This window comes from Barbus barbus (assembly GCF_936440315.1).
Source record: "Barbus barbus genome assembly, chromosome: 38".
NCBI classification, from domain to species: domain Eukaryota; kingdom Metazoa; phylum Chordata; class Actinopteri; order Cypriniformes; family Cyprinidae; genus Barbus; species Barbus barbus.
In genome coordinates, this window is record NC_136716.1 from 17,798,879 (window position 1) to 17,817,754 (window position 18,876).

The 18,876-nt window shown below is 40.1% G+C and overlaps 1 protein-coding gene across 1 annotated transcript in view; it reads right to left on the minus strand.

Moving 5' to 3' along the window:
* LOC306857632 (pro-neuregulin-3, membrane-bound isoform-like) overlaps nt 1-18,876 on the minus strand; it is a 160,132-nt gene that overhangs the window by 43,762 nt on the left and 97,494 nt on the right. The window contains exon 2 of the mRNA XM_079397658.1: nt 17,608-17,740. Within this exon, the coding sequence (XP_079253784.1) occupies nt 17,608-17,740 (133 nt within the window). The remainder of the gene's footprint in view (nt 1-17,607; nt 17,741-18,876) is intronic.

Below are 18,876 nucleotides of genomic sequence, written 5' to 3' on the forward strand. Positions count from 1 at the left end.
TCTCTTCGAGAAGTCAGCCGAGGCATGTGGGTGGCCAAGAGACCACTGGCCAGTGCGTCTCATACCTCTGCTCTCGGGGGAGGCACAGGTGGCGGCCCAACAGTTGCCCATCCAAAACCTCCTGGTCTTCACTGATCTGAAGCGGGCCATCCTCCAGCGGGTCGGTCTGAGCCCAGAACAACATCAACAGCGATTTCGGTTGCCAGATCTGGGCGACAGTGGCCTGCCCTTCGTGCTTGCTCAGCAGCTCCGGGACGCTTGCCGCAAATGGCTGCTGGCCGGGGGAGGCGATGTCGCTAGGACTCGGCGAATCCCTGCCAGCTGCTTCTCTCTCTCTCTTCCTCTATTGTCTTTTCTTTCCCTCGTCCTGTCCCACTTCCCAGGTCCCGTCCGGGCATCCCTCCTTGGCATCCCTCCTCCATCCATCCCGCCTCCGGAGTCTCTCGCCGGCCCGAGAGCGCTGCCCAGGGGGGCAGGGCTAACCAGTGCGGGGACCGCAACAGTGCCTTTTTCTCCGCTTTCTCCACGTCAGTCCCTTGACCCACTTCCTGCCACTAGGGCGGCGGGGAGGCCTGGGCCGGCTTGTTGGCGGTGCGGGGACCAAGGGCATTTCATGGACCGGTGCCCAGTGATGGAGGTGTCACGTACGTTACGCAAACTGTAACCAGTATGTACCATCCACAAACAGACTGACTGGTGGAACGATTTAATCGCACATTAAAAACCATGAAGACGCCAAAAATTGGGACAGGTGGCTGGAGCCCCTCTTGTTCGCTGTGCGGGAGGTCCAGCAAGCCTCCACTGGGTTTCCCCCCCTTTGAGCTTCTTAATGGGCGTCAGCCCCGCGGGGTGCTGGATGTCGTGAGAAAAACTTGGGAGGACGGACCTTCAGACAGCCGAAATGAAATTCAATACGTGCTGGACCTGAGAACAAAACTCCACCCTTTTGGGGCGGCTGTCGATGGAGAATTTATTACAGACCCAGGACCGGTAGAGCTGGCTGTACAACCGGGGAACCAGGCTACGTAAATTTGCACCGGGAGAAAAAGTACTTTTATTGCTTCCTACGTCTAGCTCTAAATTACTCGCCAAGTGGCAAGGACCCGTTGAGGTCACGCGGCGAATTGGGGATCTTGACTATGAGGTGACTCGTACAGACAGGAATGGGGCACATCAGATTTATGACCTCAACCTCCTCAAAAAGTGGAGTGAGGTGGAGTCAGTGATGCTAGCGACGACAGTGAGTGGGATCAACCGCTGTGGACCAGAGAATCGCCAAAGTGCTGCGAACTTATGTTTCTTTGAAGTGCCGAAGAGCACGATTGATTAAATTACCTGAGCCTCAGTCAAGCCGACTCCGACTTCTTCCTTCCTTTCCTCGAACATTGTTACAGCCACATTACTCCTGCCATCCAGATGCCAGACACGCAGGGGAGATATGGAGACAGAGGAGAAGAGTCAGAGAGCAACAGAATGAGACAGGGAGCAGCAAATAAAAGACAGGGATACATGGAGAGCCAAAGCCATCCAAAGCACTTTATTGCATAACCATGGGTGACAGGAAAAGATGAGACTTTATATAATCTGATGGATCCAGGATGAAGGAGGATTTACCCTCTGCTTAAGCATGAGAAACTGAGCATGTCCCACAATTGTGACAGACCACAGAGACACGTCTCCTCGTCTGTCATCTCTCCACTGCGCACCCCCTGCTATGCTAAGGACGCACGCTTTTGATAAGATGCAAAAAAGCTCCCCAGAGGTAACCTAGATGGAGCCATAGTTAGAATAAAGCTTGCATTATCTCAGTAGAAGGTAACAGGGTAACCACTTGTGTTCTGCTTCATATCTTCCCACACAAACAAGCATGTCTAGACCCTATTTAGGAGGGTTTCAGCCCCCTTCTTTCATATCAGCCCCCCAACCATCTGCGATTAACTTCGCTGTCAGCCCACTTAAAAATCTGTGATTATGAGATCTCTCTTCATGTTTGCTGAAAAGAGCAGCTGCAAACATATCAGGTTATTTCATTCTGAATATGCCTTTTACCAGTCGTTTAAAAGCTTAAACCTTTTTAAATTAAAGATGTGCGACATCCGTACAGTTAGCGTCACCAATTGAAACATTAAAAAAACTTCAGCATCTCATATTCAGGCTGAAATCTGAGAATCAATCGGACCCTCTTACTTCGTCTCTGCCGCTTTCCCGCTGTGAAATATTGTTCTGACCTTAACCCTCCATTAAAATTCAATTGACAATTTAGTAAGTGTCTTCCTACCAGGGCTCTTCTGTCTCTTCTTTTTGATGTAATGGGATCTCGGCCTCACACTGCGAATGCTACACTCCCCCCAGAATCAGCAAGTTCTTAAATTGATCATCCTTTAGTTTTTTATTCGTTGCCCCTTTCTTTGAACGATGACGGAAATAACGTGTTTCAGCTAACAAAGAGGAAATCGAGACTAGTGTAGTGGCAAAGCCTCAGCAGAGATCAGTAGAGTGGCCCAGGCGTTTCCACAAACACACACCTATCTGGGTTTTACACACTGGAGTGACATTTATGTGCAATTGAAGATTTTAGAGAAGCACTACTGTACTGAACGGGAAATATTACCTCTGCGACTTCTGTCAAAGGAAGAATGCTCACCCATAAATGTTTACAGAGCACACAGGCCCATGCAGATTTATTGTGAGAATAACAGGCTTCTGTGTTCAAGACACACTCCCTATCCTGAATCGATCCTGGCCTTACCTCTCCATAATGGGAGACACTATTGCTAATAGGCTGTAATAAAGTAACTCGGTGGCACTACTAAAATCTCTGCATTTAGCCTCGTCGTGTCGATAGAACGTCTTGATATAATTCAGCATTAATGGTCGCCTGTGGATCAAGACCTGTGAAAACAAAAGCTCCTGACTTTAAGGCCAGCATAAATATGCTGTGCCTTTACAAGTGCATATTAGCAGTGACAAGCCATTAAAGGGGTAAAATTTTCCCAAGCGAGTGAAAAGTGCAACCGTTCGCCCCCTCTCTTCTCAAAAACATCCCCAGAGCTGGGATTTTAAGCATTGGATGATCCATGATTTTGCTTGGGCTAAAGCATTAAATATTTACATCTCGGAAAAACAGTGAGGAAAAATCAGTGCTGTCGTTTGTTTATTGCATCCCCTGGAGAAATTTTGGTAGATGGCTATGGGAAAAAAATAATTAGCATTTTCCCGTGCTATCTATAACCTTCTCTTGTTCTAGATTAATGCAACATGTTCAATTATGGTCTCGGCGTGCCATCGGCTGTTTCCCTCTGTTTGAATTGCAAGTGCATGGGATTATGGAAACTTTTTATAACCTTGCAGCTTCTGAACAATGAATTGCTCACATACAAGCAGCGCCACAGTCTTAGACACATAAAGATTTTACATGTCTAATGCATTCATCTGTCTTCACAGCACTGTTTTAACTGGGCCAATGAGAGGAATAAACAAAAACACATTCAAGGATTTTGGGGATAAACAGTCATTTTTCAAAAGACCCTAATTTACCCACCTGCTATGGCAGAACAAACACAGAAGCAAACAGTCCCTTTGCTCTCAATGAAATGGTTGTTTTCAGGTTCATTGCCAGTCAGGAATATGGCTTTTTTTCTCTCTCTCTCTGGCTATGACCGTTGAAGTATCACAGCTCTAATGTCTCCTCTCTCTCACCTCACTGCAAAACTCATTGAGCTACTCAGAAATTTGAGCCCTTCTTGCTCCAAAGCACACATTAGACTGAACAGTTCATTACCAAATGGAAAATTGATGCTGCCTCTGTCACTTGCAGCAAAGCTTTCAAGACAAAAAAAAGAGGATAAAACAAAGAGGAAAAACACTCTTTTTGTCTGGCAGGAGAGAAGGAAAAAAGAGAATGGGATGAGAAACAGAAAACATATGGTTTGCTGTAGAATTTTGATGAGACTCGTTTGTTTCAGGAATACATTGTCCTCAAACCTGACTCTTCAGAGGCAGCCTGGACTTCAGACATTGTCAGGTTTAGTAGGGAGACCGTACGGGTGCGTTCTGCAAGAGCTACAACGATGTAACAATCACAAGTGATAATTCAGCCAAAATAGGATTGCCTCTCATCTTGTCTCCCTTGCATATTTTGATTTGCAAGAGGAAATGAGAAACAAGTCCAATCTGTTCTCATAGCCATTGTGAGGCTCGACATGTCACTCCTCAGTCTTATTCATGAGCATCCTCTCTTTCTTTCTTTTTTTCTTTCTTTCTTCAACATTTCTAAACACAAAACACTGTGTTGGCAGTGACAAATCAGCCAATCATGTGACGTGAGATCATATCGCACTGTAAATATATACAAGGTGTTATTCATAAACACAGATGATTTACAATCTGGAACAAAACAAACTTATGAAAGATCGGACAATAATGTATTATTATGACTTGATATGTGGGATGTGCATGAAGCCAAATATCTTTTTCAGAAAGGCACGAAGAATGACCCCACATTGAATAACTACCAAATAACAGAACAACATATTATGTAGGCTGATAATTCAGCGCACATAAAACAACAATAACAATATTGAATTTTCATTTTTTTTTCTTATATATATATATATATATATATATATATATATATATATATATATATAAACCTGTTTATCATTATTATTTTTTATTAATAATAGTAATAATAATAATAATAACAACAACAGCAACAAAATTATTGTCTGAAGTAAAATTATTGTTGTTGTTAAACATTTATTTTACATACAGGTTACAATAAAAATTATTTTATGAACTATACAAGGCATATTTGCCATATGGAAACTCTAAATGAATAGAGTTACATTTTTAATAATGGAAAAACTTTCAGTAGACTGAATTTTCAACAATCATAAAATATGAAATATTTGTACAATATTAATATTTTAAAACCTGTTTATCATTATTAGTATAGTAGTAGTAGTAGTAAGCATTTTATTTCACATATAGGTTGTTATAAAAAATTATTCAACAAATTATTCAAGGCATATTTGCCACATGGAACCTATAAGTGGAATAGAGATAAGTATAACCACATCCAGTTATAGCCTAATACAGATATAGATCTGTTTTGTCATTGCAGCAGCTACAGATACACATACAAAGAATGGCTTGACTGCACATCCCTATCTGATATGAGGATATTCACCATAAAGCTGGCAACTTATTTGAGGCAAGTACATGTATACACCACTGTAAGACAGGCAGCAAACAGAATAGGTGGATGGGAGGAATCATAGAGGATGCACTCTTTATCGGTCCCCTTGTCTGCCCCTGTGCCTAAAATGCGGTATTTGTTCAAATAGGCTAATGTGAAATCACAACTTCCTCTTTGCTTTGATTATTTATAGCCAACATGCTCCGCTCCTCAGACTGCAATTCTGCCTCACACATTCTGCCAGGGTTTGGGCACCAGGCAAGCTCGTTTGCATATATTTGCATGTAATTAGCACATCAAACCTTCAGACTTGAAAGGGACGCCTTGTCAAAAAGTATTTTGCATCTCCCTCTCCTCTCCACCTCTCTCTCACTATCTCCCTCTTGCTCTCTTCTGCTTCTCAATCTTAGCTTCTATTATGAATGTGTGATTAGAAGAACAATTATATAAGTTAAACCTCTCTGAAGCTTGGGAATTATACCAGAGTTTGGATATTTGTTGCTGCGACTTTGTACCCAGGAGAAAATTCTTGCAGTCGACAATGTGTGTGTGTGTGTGTACGTGCATCTCAAAGTTCATGTCACTTTGCTTCCACTCTATGTGCTGATTGTTGATTTTTCACCAATTATGAAAGTCAATGAGATGATGAGACAATACCATTGACTCAGTGCATTGCATTAATTAGAGTTAACAATGATGTCGACATGCATCAGTCAAGCCTTTGAGTCACAAGCAAACATGCACTGAGCCATAAAACAAGTGCCCAAACAATTAATGAACTTGCAGTCATTTGCAGAACTTTTAGTGCATTACAAATTTATGGTTTTAGAAACAGTGCTCTATAATGTAGCTCACGGGTCTGTCATTTTTCTAGTAAATCACTGTGACACTTCAGCCCCCTGAGTGTCACATGATTGTACATGGTATATGTTAAGTACAATGTACACCAGGTTGAAAGTGTTTCTGTAGCTCAAATGCTAGAGAATAGCATTAGCAACGCCAAGGTCGTGGGTTGGAATATCATGGAAATGCATGAGCTGATAAAATGTATGGTTGTAACAAAGGGTATCAGCTTAACCACTTAGAAAATGAAATTGCTATTACACATGACCACCATTCTCCTGAGGTGAGTCTGTGTAAAATTAAAGGAATTACAAGATTCTCTTGTTTTAATACAAGAAGATGTGGTTGAACATCAGTTCAGCAGTTTCCATGGCTATGGGTAAGCCTTTGAGAGGAAGACGACGACATGATTTAGAAAAATCGATCACCGATTACCAGGATACAAGTGTTACCATTGGAGGCAGGCAGATCAGTGACGAAGTCTACCCCTAGGTGTGACCAGGGCCGATTCGGAACAGGCAGAGGAAGCAGCTTCCCAGCTGGCAGGTGGCGTGGGCTTTTGGACATGGCACACTCTACACAGCCATATTGGGCCACCAGAAGCGATCTTTTAGCAGCGAGAGGGTGTTGTTGGCCCCTGGGTGGCCAGTGCCCAGAGATGTATGTACGGACTGGATAAGTGATGTGCGTTGAGCCCTGGGAATATACTGCAATCCGGGCGGGCAGCCCGGCGGAGTGGCCATGGAAGCATTGGAGGAGGATTGAATGGGGCTAACAATGATCTTCTCGGGCAGGATGGATTCTGGTTTTTCCTCAATTTCCTCTTTAGAATCGTGGAGTCGAGACAGAGTGAAATTAAAGAGCGTGAAAAAGAGAGCCCATCGGGCTTGACGAGGGTTAAGTCTTTTGGCTTCCTTCAGATGCTGGAGATTTTTATGGTCGGTAAGGACTGTAAATGGATGTTGCGCACCCTCCAACCAATGCCTCTACTCTTCGAGGGCCAGCTTAATGGCGAGGAGTTCTCGATTACCTAATGTCGTAGTTTCTCTCCGCCAGGCTGAATTTGCGAGAACAGAAGGCACATGGATGGAGTTTAGATGGTGTCCCCTGCTGCTGAGAAAGGATGGCACCAACTCCTGAGGTGGATGCATCAACCTCCACGACAAACGGTTTACTGGGGTCTGGGTGTACGGGGACTGGAGCGTTCGTAAACGCATTCTTGAGACACTTGAAGGCTTGGGTAGCGGTAGGATTCCAGACTAGCGACTTGGGTTTGTTGCGATGCAAATTGGTCAAAGGGCTTGTGATGGTGCTATATTCGTGGATGAAGTGGCGGTAAAATTTGGCAAACCCCAGGAACCGTTGCAGTTCCTTAATGGTGCCAGGAGTGGGCCATTTCCGTATGGCCTCCACCTTCCCCTCGTCCATCCAGATGCCACCGCTGTCGATGTTATATCCTAAAAACTGCACTGAGGACTGATGGAACGAACACTTCTCTGCCTTGAGGAACAGGTGGAAGTCTCTCAGGCGTTTCAGGACCTTCAGAAACTCTCGGAGCACCTCATGCATAAAATCTTGGAATACGGAGGGGGCACTGACTAGACCATAGGGCATGACTAGGTACTCATAGTGGCCGGTAGGGGTCACAAAAGCCGTCTTCCACTCGACCCCCTCACATATTCTGATGAGGTTGTAGGTGCTGCGGAGGTCCAATTTGGAGAACACGGTGTTCTAGCGCTGCTGGGACGAGAGGAAGGGGATAACGGAATTTAACCGTTATATTGTTCAGGGCTCGGTAATCAATACAAGGTCTTAATCCTCCATCCTTTTTGGCCACACTGAAGAAGCTCAAAGCAGCAGGGGATGTGGAGGGGCAGATGTAACCTTGCTTGAGTGCCTCCTCAATGTACTCCTCCATGGCCTTCTGTTCGGGGATTGAGAGTGGGTACATTTTCCCACGGGGCACTGGCTCACCCGATATGAGGTCTATTGCACAGTGCCATGGCCGATGGGGAGACAACTGGGAGGCTTTCTGGGTGCAGAAAACGTAGCTGAAGTGGGAGTAACAGACTGGGATGTCTATGGAAAGTTTCTCTGGGGGACTTTCAATGGAGGTGGTATTTACCGTGATCGTCTTGACAGGAGGAGAGACAGGTCTGGGAGTGTAGAAAAAACAGCTGGGGAAGCACTGGTTACCCCACTTCAGGACCTCACCAGTATGCCAGGCGATGTTGGGCTGATGTTGAACAAACCAGGGCCTTCCAACGATGATGAGGATGAAAGCTGTTGAACCCTCCAGAACGAGAAGATGAATTTCCTCCTCATGCAGCGAACACACTTTAGAAAAATAAATAGGCGGACAGGACCTGCACTGTGGTTTACACTCTTACGGCAGAGGGAGGTGCCAGTCACCGACTGTATTTGATAGTTGGTTTTGGTTCGCATGGGTTCGCTGGCTGGTTCTGGAGGGCTTTGACCGAGTGGGTGGCGGAGGAGTGAATTGTAGCTAGGGAGTGAAGCTTGTTCCTCAAGACAGGATTTCATACGTGAAGCGCATCGAATGGAAAGTTGTATTAAGCTCTCTAGACCACAGACATCGTCATAGGCGGCCAGCTGCAACCGAAGTTTGGGTTCAATGGGCGTCAATAGAGATCGCTCGTTCCATCCGCTGGCTGCTGCTAGGGTGTGAAACTGGAGAGCATAATCGTTAATAGACAGAGATCCTTGACGTAAATGATACAGTTTCTCACTTACGGATGTGTCATAGGCGGGCCTGCCAAAAACTTCACGAAAATTATTTATAAAATCGTCGAAGGATTGAGTGGCTGGGCCTCCCTGAGCCCAGAAGGTTTCTGTCCATTGTAAGGCTTTTCCCTTTAAGAGAGAAATGATAAACGCACTCCTTGCCTTTTCAGTGGGGTACAAGAGCGGATGCATTTCGATGGCAAGGGAACATTGCAATAAGAAGCCGTTGCACTCCTCCGCCACGCAAGAGAAGGGTGCTGGTTTGGCCATGGGACTGGAGATCACAGTATTTGAAGAACTGGTGGAACTGTTTACGGAAGTGGCAGGAAGTGCTGGTGGTGGAGTCGGTGTGAGAGCCCGTCGGAGAACATCCACAAGCTCTTGGAATGGAAATGGGGCGCTCTTAGTCTGTTTGTCGGTGTAGGTCCGGTCTTCTGTTACAGAAGAGGGACTCAGACAGTGTGACGTATCGTTAACAGGTATTTATTGACAGGCGTTGAGCATATGAGTGAAACAGGTAAGTGGAGATTCTTGGATTCTTCGGAGGTCAGGAGGAATGTTAATTTGGATTTCCTTTCTCGACAGAAGAAACGGAACTGGAGTTGATCACACACCTCACCAATACTGTGGACAAGGACGAGACTCGGGAGCTGACAGACTTGAGATCGCTGGAAGACACGCTTGGGATGAAACACAGCAGGTAAGTAGACAAGCCGGTAAGTATCTGGCATAGAGATAGATTGCAATGGTAGTCCTCTTCGTAGGAACGAGACCGGACACTGGAGTGTTGTGAGGTGTGTGTATTTGAGGAGTGTATGCATATTCCAAGATGTCATATTATTCTACCTTTACATTACATTTAATCATTTAGCATGAATGTCATCTTATTCTGCAGAGGTTTTTAAAACACATTAACATCTCCTCATTTACACAACATCTCCTCATTTACACAAAGTATTATTCTAGTAAAAAACACACTATGCTGATTCCAAGTAGTTCAACTGGCATGTTTGGTTCCAATATATTTCATATCTAAAACAATCATCTGCACTGCAATTACATTTCTCATACATTTATTATTAAATCTCTCTGGCTCTTATTGCTTGCCTGATCATCCCTTCGTCACATGTGCCTGAGGTCACAACCTCTGATGTGGCTCAGATTTTTGAGTTTGTTTTATAATAGGCTGTGGTTTTATACATTTCAATCTCAGTTTTTCTATCTCAACATGAATCCTGTTTAAATAGACACATATTGCGTGTTTGTAGGAAAAATGGAAACTCAGCAGGACAGTTCTTTTCCTAGGGAAGCATCTGGAACAACTGCCATTGGTTTCTGTCTTTAATGTAATTACAACAGTAAAACACTATAATAAAATATAGTTATGTCCTGTAATATCATAATATCTAGGGCTAAAAATCCCAGTTCAACCATTTCTGTCCAGATAATCAGACTCTACGTCACAAGGCAGAGGTGTCCACTTTATGTGCCACCCATGGCTAAAGCACTGCACTGAATTCTGATTTATTGCATGCTGTAAAATACATGCAGAGGTGAGGGACATGTCCTTTCTTGGTGTGGAGAGGTGGCTGCGTTGGGGTCTCAGCACTTTGCAACATAAAAGCTGACCTCCTTCACCCAGGGGATCTTAAAGGCCTGCTCGATGGTGCCCATCTGATGTGATTATTGAATGTTTATTCCCCTTTTCTCTCATTGTTAGTGCACTTAGAATGATTAATTACGCCAAGCTCTCTCGCTGACGTCTCGTCTCACTCAGGGGAGAAAAACATACACTCATTGCTCCTTCCTCCTGTCTCTTTCTATCACTCGCTCCCTCAGTCCTCTCCATTCAAATCAAATTCAATTCAGAGAGCACTCCATCTGCCATCACGGCCACTATATAATAACAACTACAGCCATGGTAAAACAGACAACAAATAAATAAGAACACCCATAAATTGAAGGAATAGTTAAAGTACGGTTTACCCTGACTACTCAGTAAAACATAATGAGATTTTATGTGGGTGGCACTTTGCAACCTTCCTGTCTCTTTCTATACACCTTTGTCCATATCTTTTCTCATCCCTCTGTCTTTGTCTCAGCTTCAGTTACAAAGCTGCTGAGTTTTACATTCAAAGGGGTATCAAATCACTAGACCACCACTTATCTTTCAGATCTGCGGTGTGAAATTATTGACACAGGAAAAGCCCTTTTATCCAAATAAACCTGTGTCTGTGTTTAAACACGCATGCTTCAATTAAAAAGCTCTTAACTGTCTGTCCACTATGCAAGTAATCCATTTAAACACGCAGAATGAAGCATCAACAGATGTTCATCCTTTATACCAGCTGAGCAGCCAAAAGGGAAGGACAGTACCAGCAGGCACACTGTCTGCATTAAGATTTAGGCACCGAGTTGCTGCCACCTGACATGCTGTTCATGAGCCAACATATTTTGTTTGTGATCTGTTCCATTATCTTGACAAATACGTATTTAACTGCTTACCTATAAACTATACATGTGCCAGTTTCCGGTAATGCGGTATATTGTGGTAATTAACATGCACTGTATTTAGGGCCCTATGATTTCCGCAATGTGGAAAAAGCAGACGGAATCATGGAATCCAGCCATAAAAAAGGAATTTACTGTATATTGCGGAATGTCACATATTTTGGATGGATAAATCAAGCGTAGGTCAGTATACTTAAATCAAAATGCGGTATGGACTAGTGTTTGTGAATATTAAGCTGCAAAAGTACTATTTAAAAATTAATCATGCATGTTCTGCGTGTCTGTGTGAATGAATGGCGCAGACGCTCGCAGTGTTTTCAGCCTCTGCCGCCTACAAAAACACATGATAACATAATCTCTAGAACTGCTTTGAGAATCACTTCATGAGCATTTTACCATTTCTTTTGAGTAAAACTGTTGTCATGTCATATACAAACAGAATAGAAAATAAACGTTTGGTTTAACTTGAAGAAACTGTGACAGAAATATATTACTTAATGTAATGAAAGTACTAATAAAATTATTATTAAATAATTATTTTGAAGGAAACACACAACACAGTATCTCTGAAAAAAATAAATAAAACAATAATAAATTATTTTTTAATTAATTAATTAGAGATGCTTTTGATTGTTAAAATTTTATGAAACCATTAAAATGGAATCCAGAACATGAATTGAAAACAGAATTTGAGAAAAAATAAAACATACTTTAAAAAAGTATATTTTAAAATAAATTTTTGTTCACTTTTAATCAGTTTCATGATTTCAATTAATTAGACATGCTTTTTGAATTATACAATTTTATTTAACCATGAAAACTGAGTATAGAAAAATTTAAATAGAAAAAAAGCGGAATCCAGAAAAATTAAAATGAAAAAAAAGAAGAAGAAATTTGGGAAAAAATAAAATGGATTTCACAGGGCCCTATGTATTGATATTGTGGGCACTTAAAACACTATGAATAATTCTATATATGTTATTATCCAAATTGTTTACATTTTCTATCAACTTGTTAAAATGTATTGTACTGTGTGTATGCAGCATAAAAATTTGGTTAGTAAAACAGCAGATGCGTTGAATTAAAATGTAAATTTACTGGCACTGCAGAACCGCAGAAATACAGCGGTTACCCCGGTTATATAACACAATGCAATGTTCTGTTTCTGACACTTATCACAGAGAATAAAGGAAATCAAACAATTTCAGATATTTCATATTTAGATTATTATTTGGTACTCATTGTGGTGTTTATCAAACAGCACCAAATATTTTTTTGCATATTTTGTCAGCATATTTTTTTATAAGTTTATTTTTCTAAACTGTTTTAATGCAATTCAATACTGTAAAAATTGTTTCAGGAGTAAGAGTCTGAGAATTTTGTGCACTACTACATGCAATTAACCCTACACTGTAAAAAATATATAGTTGAGAAAACGTAAAAAAAAATAAGGCAACTTGATGCAGTAAGACTTTTGAGTTCTCTCAACAATAGTATTTTAGTTCTTCTCAGTAAATGTAAATTAGTTAGTTCATGCAATGCTGATTGTTTTATTTTGCTAATAGAAAAATTATTGTCACAGCAACTGAAACAACAATTAATGTTGTTGAGGTAATTTCCTAGAAGAAAAAAATAATGTTTAAAAGTCACCAAATGTAATTTGGTGTAATTTTGGTGTAATTTTGTTGGTCTGACAAGAGTTTTTATGTAGTTTCAAGAAAATAGCATTTTTTTAGTATTTGAGACTCAAAAAGTTTCGTAAACTGGAAAATGTGATTTACAGTGTAATCTTAAGCCTATAATAAGTACATGGATGTTTACATTCTTGAGTGAAAATGAATGTATTTATGCATGGCATAATTATATAGTCTTGGTTAACATCCTTCCGATGTTATTTGGGCGTTAAAGAGGGTACGAGAGCGGCGAGTCCTCCATAAGGCCAGTGAAAAGGAGAAGAGATGGCTTCCTGGATTAGCACTATGTGTCGAGATCTGACAGCTTAATCGTGACTGCTTCTTCCAAAAAGAAAGAGCTTGATAAGAAACTTGAAAAAGAGGACATCGTCATCATTAATATGATTCATTTTGTCAAGTCATATCCCTTAATACCCCTAACAGCGTTTCCAAGATCCTACTCCTGCATTATACATCTACGTCTTTATCATTTGTCTTCAGTGAAGTGCATCGAACAATCCCTCCTGTCAGATTTCCCTTGGTGTGAAATAGACACATTCTATTTATTAATCCTAACACTGTAATTCTCCGCTCTAGCTCTCTTTCTGCCATCCTTCTAGACATTCACAGGCAAAAAACTGATGAAATAATACAGCGTGTTTTAAAATGTAACTTTTAATTAACAGACACAACAATATATCACATTTACGTATTATAAACTTCCATGGCTAATATTATGAGAAACCGGGTTTTCTCATTACCCTTGTTCACTTTATAAGTGCAATAAAGGTGATGGAAAACAATTCCCAATTGCACAAACGACTGATATTGGAGGCACCCTCTCTGTGCCGTGAACATTAAATTATAAATAGTTCTTATTACAGCAGTACTTGGACACAGCTCTATATTATCTGTGTGCATATGATGAACACCAAAGATCTGTTACCATGGCAATGACTGGGAACAACAATCCCATTAGTGGGATTGATAAAAGGCCAAATGAAAAAAAAAAGAATATAAGAGAAAATTAAGGAGAGAAATAACTGCAAGAATATGGGTAAAACCTCTGATTACATTAACCGGATGTTGCTGTACTGAACATTAGCCGGTGTTAAGCCTTTAGCCTGAGGTAGCAGTGGTTATTTTTTTTAAAAACACTCAAAAAACATTACATTTGAGTGATGAAGAGAAGGCAGATAGGTCTGTGAGATGAAAAGGGGCTTGGGGAGGACTAAAGTGAACCTCTGATAGGGCATAACACTAAACGGATATTCCTAAACATCTGAACATTTTCATGGCAAAGCACCCTTAGATTTACAGCCAGAGATAATCATGTTTCTACTTCTGATTTCTCCTAACAATTCTTGTTCTTTAATGGTTCTATTAATGACTCTTTAAGGAACAACTATTTGAAATTAATAATACAGTTTCAATGTCAAACAATAAGATGATTTTAAATAATTATATTTGGTTAAAAAGGCTTATTTAAAACAATTAATATGCAGTAATATTTTTTGATTTAACTGGACTCGTTGGATGAGAACAAAAGTTGAACAGAATTAAGCTACAGTGCCTTGCGAAAGTATTAATACCCCTTCATTTTTTTCACGTTTTATGTTGCTGCCTTATGTTAATCTGCTTCAAATTACTTTTTTCCACATCAGTCTACACTCCATACACTATAATGCTAAAGCAAAAAGGTTTTTAACATCTTTGAAAATGTATTAAAAATAAAAAACTTAAATTATTCCATTGCATAAGTACTCATATCCTTATCTGGGACAGTTGGAATTTAGCTCAGGAGCGTTCATATTGCTTGTAAAGGTGTTACTATACTTTGAGTGAAGGTAACCTGTGGCAAATTCAATTGAATGGGTATGATTTGGAAAGGCACACGTCTTAATAAAAGGTCCAACAGCTGATAATGCATATCAGAGCAAAAACCAAGCCCTGGGGTCAAAAGAACAGTCTGTAGAGCTCAGAAACAGGTTTGCGTCAAGCCACAGATCTGGGGAAGTGTTCAGAAAACAATTCTGCTTCATTGAAGGGTCACAGAAGCATGTCTGTTACCCTTAATGGAAGAACTTTGAAACAACCAGGATTCTTCTTAGAGCTGGCCTCCTGGCCAAACTGAGCAATTGATAGAGAATGGCTATGGTTAGAGTGGTGACGAAGAACATGATGGTCACTCTAGTTGAGCTCCATGATCGTATATGCAGAGAGGAGAATTCTACAGAAGGACAAACACCACTGCAACACTCCATAGATCTGGGCTTTATGGCAAGACTCAATCCTCTCTTCAGTGTAGACACAAGAAAACACACTTAGAATATGCAAAAAAAGCATCTAAAGGACCCTCAGATTGTGAGAAATAATATTATATGGTCTGATGAACCTCAATTCCAAGCATCATGTTTTAAGGAAAGCAGGCACTGCTCATCACATGCAGAGTACCATCCCAAAAGTAAAGTGTGCTGATTGCAGCCTCATGCTGTGGGGCTGTTTTTCAGCGACAAGGACTGAGGGACTCGTCAGAGTAGAAGAAAAGCTCAATGCACCAAAATATAGAGATAGCCTTAATGAAAACCCAGTCCAGAGCATTCAGAACCTCAGAAGGTTTACTTTCCAACAGGACAATGGACCTAAACACACAGCAAGAGTGGCTTATACACAACTCTGTGAATGTCCTCGAGTGGTCCAGCCACAGCCTGAGCTTGAACCCAATCAAATATTTCTGGAGAAACCTGCAAATGTGCGTCTACCCCATCCAACCTGACAGAGCTTGAGAGGTGAAGAGGTGAGGAGAAGAATAGCAGTTAATTGCCAAATGCTGATGAGCTTGTCGCATCAAACAAAAAAGACTTGAGACTGTAAAGGTGTTTCAGCTAAATAATTAGTTACGGGTATGCATACTTATGCAATGTACTTATTTCAGTTTTTTTATTTGTAATTAATTTACAAAGTTGTGACAATTCTGTTTTTGCTTTGTCAATATGGTGTATGGATTGTAGACTGATGTAGAATTATTATTTTTTAAGCAGTTAACAAAAGGCAGCAACATAACACGTGAAAAAATGAAGGGGTATGAATACTTTCGCGAGGCACTGTAGCTTATGATGCTAACTTTACAACATCGACACTGTTATTCAATTGAATCAATATTCAACTGGCTGAATAATGAAACCACTGCTATCTGTAAAGCCATAATTGAAGCAATGTTGAAAGTTATTGAACTAAACTGAAGCAAAAGTGAACTAGTTATCTTCTGTGGAGCTGCTTTACAGCTAACTTAATGTTTCACAATTGAGCAATTTACAGTAACACTGTTATTTTCCAGTTAAATTAATGCGCAGCACCTTTGAAACAATCTGCACTGTACAAAGCGATACATAAATACTGTAAATGAGCCTGGACTATTAAATGATTGTCATCATTTTTTCTTTTTAGAGGCACCATAAATGCAATACAATAATTGACATACTACATAACAATACTAAACAAACATACAGTGTGTTAAAATATCATTCTTTTATTTTTATAAAATACTATTGGAAAAATAACTCCTATGTAAGTCTCACATGATAAAAATCTATTTATTAGAATCATTTGTACACTAAATGTCTTTAATTTACTAAAAAGAACCAACTCACAGTCCGAGTTCAGAAACTGGGCTACACTGAGACTACTGTATGTTTTTGATACCACAGAAAAGAGCCAACTCAATAGCATAATTTCTTCGGTCCGGTTGCACTAAATGTCTCTGATTCACTAAAAAGAACCGACTTTGTTCAGAAATTGGACTACACTGGCTTAGCTATATGTTTTTGATTCACAGAAATCACTCAATAGCATTAGCATGTTCTTTTGCAAAATGATAGCACTGATTGTGGTGTAGATTTAGTAGCTGTGCTGTGACACCGTTTATATGCATCGCAGGAATATTTTTAAGGGCCATTTACACTGAATGCATTTTTGCATTCTACTCATGATTGCTTTTTCATCATTCCTCTATGAAAACATGCATTTATTATGGCAGCACTATGTTTTTAACACTGTTTTAAAATGGAATCAGTTCTCAATCTTTCTTACAGCCCTATCCTTGAAGAATGCCATGCTAAAGCACTTTAAATCATTCAATAGTTCACACCGTATACTCATTAATGACAGACTCTTTTATTTACAGAAACATCCTGTGCTAAACAGCAGTATCTCACTGCAAAAAACCCTGTAATTATTTGTTCCAAGCAAAGCCACTCATCCCTGAACGAGTTGGACGCATCAAACTCTTCAGGTTACGTCATTCAGCCATTCCAACGCGGCGGATCAGCGCTCTAATTATACCCTTGAAATGTTGGCTTTTAAAACAACTATTGCATGTGCCAAGACGTCCAAAATAGACCACATCGTTCAGCATGACTCCTCCTTTCATCGTTAGAGTAATTTACACTCTGTATTTTAGTGATTTTCAGCATACGTTGTTAAGCCTATCAGTGCAGACAGTCACAACAGTCTTTGTTTTTTGTGCATTTGCACATGGATTAGTAACAAAAAGGGTAACAGCTACAGATCATAGAGTTTGTCATTGAAGAAATGGTTAAAACCATATTAATCTGACACACAAACACACAGACTCACCTGCAGTGTCTGTGTACACCTGCCACTGTTTCGATGATGAAGCAATCTCCCTCATTCAAACAGAAGGCCATCTCCTGACTGTCTTGGCACGGCTTGAAGAACTCCGAACGTACGGTGGAGGTTGTGGGGGCAACTGCATTTGAAAGAGACACAGGAGGGCAAGAAAGATGAGGGGGGACAGAAAGAGATTAATCAAGATTAAACATGTTTAATCAAATGAATCAAACACTAATAATCCATCCATTTCCATAATGTCCATTCCAGTGATAAAATTACATCTGACTGATTTCTCAATATTATGACATGAATGGTGTTAATTGAATCACACGTTCAAGTACGATGGTTTCACAATCACTCCACTGATTTCAAATGAGCCCATGTGAAGACCAATATTCTAGATTCTATTATAGAGCTTATATAGGGTATGAGGGTTTAATGACACAGGCCATCAGAGATAATAAACCACATGTAATAAGCTACAACAGGGATTTTTCAAACGTTTTATGCCACTCTAGCTGTGAGGTACCGTTTATAGAAAGTAGGCAGCTTTTACTGTGAAAATGTATATAATTACATATCATATATACATATTATTAGCAAATATTATACACGTGTAAAATAATATGTATAATAAAATAATTATATTGTGCAATAAAATATTTAGTTGATACTGTTTATTTTAGTATTTACTCATGTACTCATATAAGTACTAGATGTATTAACTTACAGCTATGGTCTATGGCTGTCAATACTATAAAAATAATAAATTCAATTATTAATAACAAAAATTATTTTATAAAATAGTTATGTATAATGAGTCTAATATTTACTAAACCTAATTACTTCAGACTGAGACCCCCTGTTTGAAAAATCCTGAGCTACATTTATTCTAATATAGCATTGCACCATCAGTTCAACAAAGGCAATATTCAAACGAGCTGAAACATCGCCCTCGTATATGAAGCTTTGGGAATTCTGATTCATTGTAGAGAAACAATTTGTTCTGATTGTTCTTTTAAACTAACCAGGATAAATCATATATGTATGCTCTCTTTATCACAGAATTTATGTGGCACTTAACAAGAAGGGGACCATAATGCATTGGCTATTTAATATATTTAATTAGTGCTATTTATGAACATAATCAAGACCGAAGCATAATGAATCATGATGCTGGTCAAAGATATTAGCACCTTCATGTTGTTCTCTGTTTAAATTGCAGTGATGATTCACATAAACAGGACTGCTGTTTATAAAAGACAGCCTGCA